This window comes from Cajanus cajan, chromosome 2 (genome assembly GCF_000230855.2).
Source record: "Cajanus cajan strain Asha chromosome 2, NIPB_CcT2T_4, whole genome shotgun sequence".
Taxonomy (NCBI): Eukaryota; Viridiplantae; Streptophyta; class Magnoliopsida; order Fabales; family Fabaceae; genus Cajanus; species Cajanus cajan.
Genome location: NC_138518.1, coordinates 79925837 through 79931409, shown reverse-complemented (window position 1 = coordinate 79931409; position 5573 = coordinate 79925837). Strand labels below are relative to the sequence as shown.

Sequence of the window (5573 nt, the reverse complement as noted above, 5' to 3'; positions counted from 1 at the left end):
TCCGTTTAGTTCTTTACTTATATGTAACGTTAAAATACAGCCATGTTATTCCAAAATTAATTCCATAACGGATGATGTTATCGACGGTATTTTCGATGATCTTTTTACCAATAAACAACAGACCAATTTGTACGAGCATGCAAGCCATGATTGCGAGATTATACTAAGCCTATCATGACTGAGAACTTATAGTATACTATACAAGATATATTTTCGACACGTAACTTGTAATATATATTATCATATTTGGAAGAGTACAAAATTAATCCATTCAGAATTACATTTGATGCAACAGAGACTTTTCCCCTGTACTACGTGGCTAATTACATCAATGTAGACATGCTTCAAACTCAGAAAGACACTTTTGTCTTTCCTTTTTCCATACATTTTTGTTCTTTCTTCTAATCTGAACAAAACATAGAAAAAGGGTCCTATATATATATGCTACCCTAGCTGAACTCCATTTTTATGACAGGGTAGGGGATGTACATTATCATTCTATTCATAATTACACCCGGGAACGTGGTCGGAGTCGGAGAGATACTTGTTTCCAATCCACCAAACGTTGAAGGAAATCCATCACCTGCATGAAACAAATAAATGAATATAAATAAATAAATAAGGCATGTTTTAATTTTATGCACATGATACGATGGAACAAAAATAGATGAAATAAGGAAATTAGCCAAATTATACTTGCCTCGTTTGGTTCTTGTAAAGAGTATGATGCAGTAGTGACCTTTGGAAATTTCGAGACTAGAATACCAAAACCTTGTCCTCTGTCTCTTAATTTCTGCTTATCATAAAACAATTAACAACCATTAGTTAGTTCAAATTATCCCAAAAATCTGCTTGCAAACATAATATATTAAGTGACTAAGCAGTTTAGAGAAATAACAAATGAATAAAAATAGATTAAGATCATTGGATACCTTGAACGCATCTTCATCGGTTTTATCATCTCCAATGTAAACAGGAAAGACATCGTTACAGTTGGCAAATCCTGTTGAAAACGATTTATTATTTAGATATCGATTGAAAAGTTAAAAATTACTATACGTTTAGACGCATGTGGTTATAAAACAATTTTTTTTCAGCGAATAGCGAATAAATTAATCGAACAGGATGTGGATGTGGTCCTTTCAATTGTTTTTAATGGTCAAACACTTGAAAGAATTATCCAACAACTGTCCTGAACAGTGGCTTATGTATGACTTTGTGCAATTATTATGTTGAACGAAAATATGCATTGCTTGTGACAAATAAAACTTAGAACAAAAATGTAATGTTTTAGATTAAATTAAAACTCACCAAGTGACTCTAACAAAAACTCTAGTGCCTTCCCTTTGTCCCATTTAATAGAGGGACGAATCTCCAATACCTGTAATAAACAAATGAAATTGAAAGTGAGACATCTCTCATTTCTTATTCTAAATCCTCCTTTGAAAGCCACCTTTAAACCAAATCAAATGCCCCACTAGATAAACAAAGTAGATAGCAAAAAAGAGAAAACAAAACCATGGCCCACCTTCCTTCCTTGGTTAAGACGAAGTTTCGGGTACTCTTTTAACACCGATCTCACTTGCTGTGCCAGTTCACTCCATTTCTGTGTATATCATGACACTTAACTCAGCCAAAGTTTAAATCACAGTTTTGTGGCATCAATAACACGGACGGCTTTAAAGTTTATGTACCTTTTCATCAACGCAGCGAAAATGAACAGAGACACAAAACTTGTTGTTCTCCACCCTGGCTCCAGGAATAGATTTCATTTTCTCAACCAATTGATGGTACACCTGAAAATTAGTACAAAAAAATATTTTATTGACAAATTTTTTTTAAAACAAAAATTATTAAGATGAATAGCCATGTAAAATTGACCAACCTCGTCTATCATGGGAAGAAATTCACTGGCGGGTTGAAAAAGAACTCCATCTCCTTTGTCCTGCAGATCATGATCAAACTAAAATTAATATTTTTTTCTTCTTAAAATTAGAAAAGTTATGACCTTAATATATAAATTGCACGACAGTTAGTTCACTTCACTCACTTTGTTGTATTTGGAGTCTCCTGTTGGCCCTTGAATATCCATGCCATGGCTTCCAGCATAATATAGCTCAGCCAAGCGAACAAAATTGTAAACCTATTTTTTTTGCAAAACAATACCAAATTACTCTTTTTTTCCCAAAATAATAATAAAAGAAAAGACGGTTGAAATAAAAAGCATACCTTGTCTCTGCATCTGCCGGTAACTATGGCAGTAGGAAAACAGCTTGCAAGTTTCCTCACCGTTTTCCTCATCTGACATGTGCCAATACCATATGCACGTTAACAACCAAACTATATTTCTATTACATGATATGATATATGCAATAAATACTAACCGAATCCGACATGAAAGCACGGTCGGGATCATCAACAATAGGCGACAAGGTACCATCATAGTCGAGGAACATGACGATTTGCTTTCCCTTGGACGCATCCATTATTTGCTCAAACATGTCTAATGCCGAAGGGTGGCGAAGCTGTTAGAGCAAGAACAGATCCATTAGTGGTTCAAAATTGGCGTAGGAAGTTATTCTTATTATTATTATTCTTATTATTATTATTATTATATTGATAAAGAGTGGTGGTTGTGGGTTCTCACAATCCAAGAGCTGTGTTCTTCGGCCAAAGAAGAAGTGGATTTGACACGGGTGGGAGAAGAGGCTCTCATGGAATCAACCCATGCACTGATTCTTTGTCCACCATTGTTTTCGAGGTTCTTCAGAACCCTACTCGGAATGGGAATGTACCCCGGCGCCGCCGGTGGCTTTTTCGCCACGGTTTTATCCCTGTTCATCCTCGATTTTGTCTTGGACGCTACCACATTCTGCTGTGTCATTTTCACTGCAGAACAAACCCAAGCAAGTTGTTATATATATATTATGATATTCTGAAGACGTGTATATGTATATATATGTTTTGAGGATGTGGAGGGAAGTTGAGTTATTGAACCTTGAGAGGAAATATATAATGTTTTGTTAGAACGGAAGAGAAAGAGGAGCAGAGAATTGCAATAGGATGCAAGAGAAGAGAGTGTATTTGTGAGGGAGAATACACAGCCCCTAGCTTTTATTTATAGTTGCTAGTTGCTACAAACCGGAAGCTCCAAGAGGACCAAAACTCAATGGTGGGACCCACCTTTGCAAAAGAATGAGGCCCCACAACTTTGCCCGACCCCGATATCCTTGAGGTCCCCGCCACATACCACTATTCACTATTCTCTCTCTCTCGGCTCTCATTTTTTCACTCATTCCCCACTTTTCATTTCTGCAAGTTTAATGTTTTTTAAGAAATAATCGCTGGTTCTGGTTCTTAAATGGCGGATGGTGTTGGTGTTTCCATAATTGCAACTCAATCACAGGTCCACCAACTCACTCAACAAAACAAAACAAAACAAACGCATACCACCCACTCACTAATGACATGACATGAACTAACATAACATAACATAACACATTATTCATCCCTCCAACTTCTTTCTTTTTCTTTTCCAATTATTACAATATAAAATTTAAATTCATCCACGTCGCCGACATCCCTTAACCGACTCAATCACTGCCCTTCCCGCAACGTCGCATTCGACTCCAGCACTATTAATATTTAACTCAATTATTACTCATTTTTCTATATATTCTAACAATAAATTACTATTTTTCTACCTTTTCATTCGTATACACTAAATTTTTAGTTTTTATTCAAATTATATTCAAAATATAATTGGGTTTAAAAAATTATTAATTTTATTGGTTTACTATATATTTTTTTACACTACTATGTGCTTATTAAAACTCATAGTAAAATGGGTGAATATTTATTCCTACATAAAACTGTCAAATGCGAGTAAAGATCTTTTTTTTTTCTTTTCATTTCTTCTATTACTAAAATTTAAAAAATATAAATATGACTCTTCCTAAAATATGCATTTACTTCATTTATTTGTTTTCTCAAAATTTTAAAAAAAAAAAAGTAAAAAGAAATGAAGAGAACTCATTTTCGTCAAATGCATATGTTTGATTACAGTCGAATATATACATGTTGGTTATATATCTTGATAGCTTGACTTTTTTATACAACGCACTTATTTTGTGACTCGACTTAACTTTTTAGTTTGCAAGTCAAATTTAACTTTTTAGTTTGGCCTAGATATTAATTATATGGTAAGGTGTATTGCTTACTTAAATTGAGTCAAGTTCATATAATTATTTCTCAATTCACTTTTTTTTAGAGTTTAATCTAATTTGGTCTGGTAACTCGAGTCATTTTTTATACCTTTATTTTTATATCATAATTTTGAGAACTCATTTTAAAGATTAAGGTCTTGTTTAATTTTAAAGTCTAATTATTCTTTTAATTTTTATCATTTTATGAATTTTATTTTTTAGTACCTACAATAAAAAAAATTTCATTTTAATTCTTATATAAATTGTTTTTATTTCTTTTTAATTCATATAATTTTATAAATTTTATCTTTTAGTGACTATAATAATAGATGATAAATGTAAAACTAAAACAAATATAGTATGTATAAAGATTAAAATAAAAATTTTAAATTATAAAAATTAAAAGATAAAATTTATAAAAATATAGGTTAAAAGGTAATTAGATATATTTTTCATTACTTTATTTTAAAACAATTTCATGTTACTTTGCGATCGATTTCTCGTTCAAAATCTGTAATGTTATGAAATTTGTTCTAAAAACCAAACAATAGAAGCAATTGGTAGATTATTATTTTTTAGTGTTCTGTTCAAATGCCTAATCGACAAACTTTTATGAATTTTTCTCCTCTAAAATTAAAAATTTATATTAAAAGATAAAATATAATAATGATCATTAACTAAAAAATTAATGATGAAGAATTGTGATAAAATCAAATATATATAATTAAAATTAAAATTAATTATAATATTTATCATTAATATTTTAATGATTATTATTACACTTGTTTTTTTTAATGTGAAATCTTCTCGAGTGAAATCCAACTTTTATATTACACAAATGTGTTAGAGTGAAATATTTTTTTAAAATAAAAAAATCGTTAAATTTTAGGAAACAAATAGTGTCTATTTAAATATATAAATTATATTTAAAATTTGTATAAATAGATATTTTTAAATATATAAATTATATATTATTTTAATAGCAATATAAAATATATTTTAGATTTGTGATAAATAATTTATATTATAATATAATATTATTTTTATTAATAATTTATATTATAATATAATATTATTTTTATTAATAATTTATTTTAAATATATAAATTTAGTTCATTAAAATTATAATAAATAAAAACTAAATTAGATTAAAAAAAACTAAAAAAATATCTAAAAATTAGTTCGTTAAGAAAAAATTTCTAAAATTTATTGTTGTACACGATTAGAGATTCATGTTTAATATATTGAAATTAATTTTAAATTCAGATAAATTTTATTATATTGGAATATTATTTTATAGTTGTATTATTATTTTTAAATTTAAACTATATGTTATTTTATATTTATATTAAGATGATTCATTAAAAT

General features: G+C 29.4%; 1 protein-coding gene across 1 annotated transcript; it reads right to left on the bottom strand.

Moving 5' to 3' along the window:
* Positions 1–210: 210 nt before the first annotated feature.
* Positions 211–3157, bottom strand: LOC109789586 (putative trehalose-phosphate phosphatase J). Its single transcript, XM_020348566.3, has 12 exons — positions 2998–3157; positions 2648–2889; positions 2385–2525; positions 2230–2301; positions 2051–2143; positions 1886–1945; positions 1695–1796; positions 1529–1606; positions 1312–1381; positions 933–1003; positions 701–793; positions 211–583 (listed from the first exon to the last, which is right to left on the bottom strand). The coding sequence occupies exons 2-12, from the start codon at positions 2882–2884 to the stop codon at positions 509–511; spliced, it is 1092 nt and encodes a 363-aa protein (XP_020204155.1). The 5' UTR covers positions 2885–2889; positions 2998–3157; the 3' UTR covers positions 211–508.
* Between the last annotated feature and the right edge of the window lie 2416 nt (positions 3158–5573).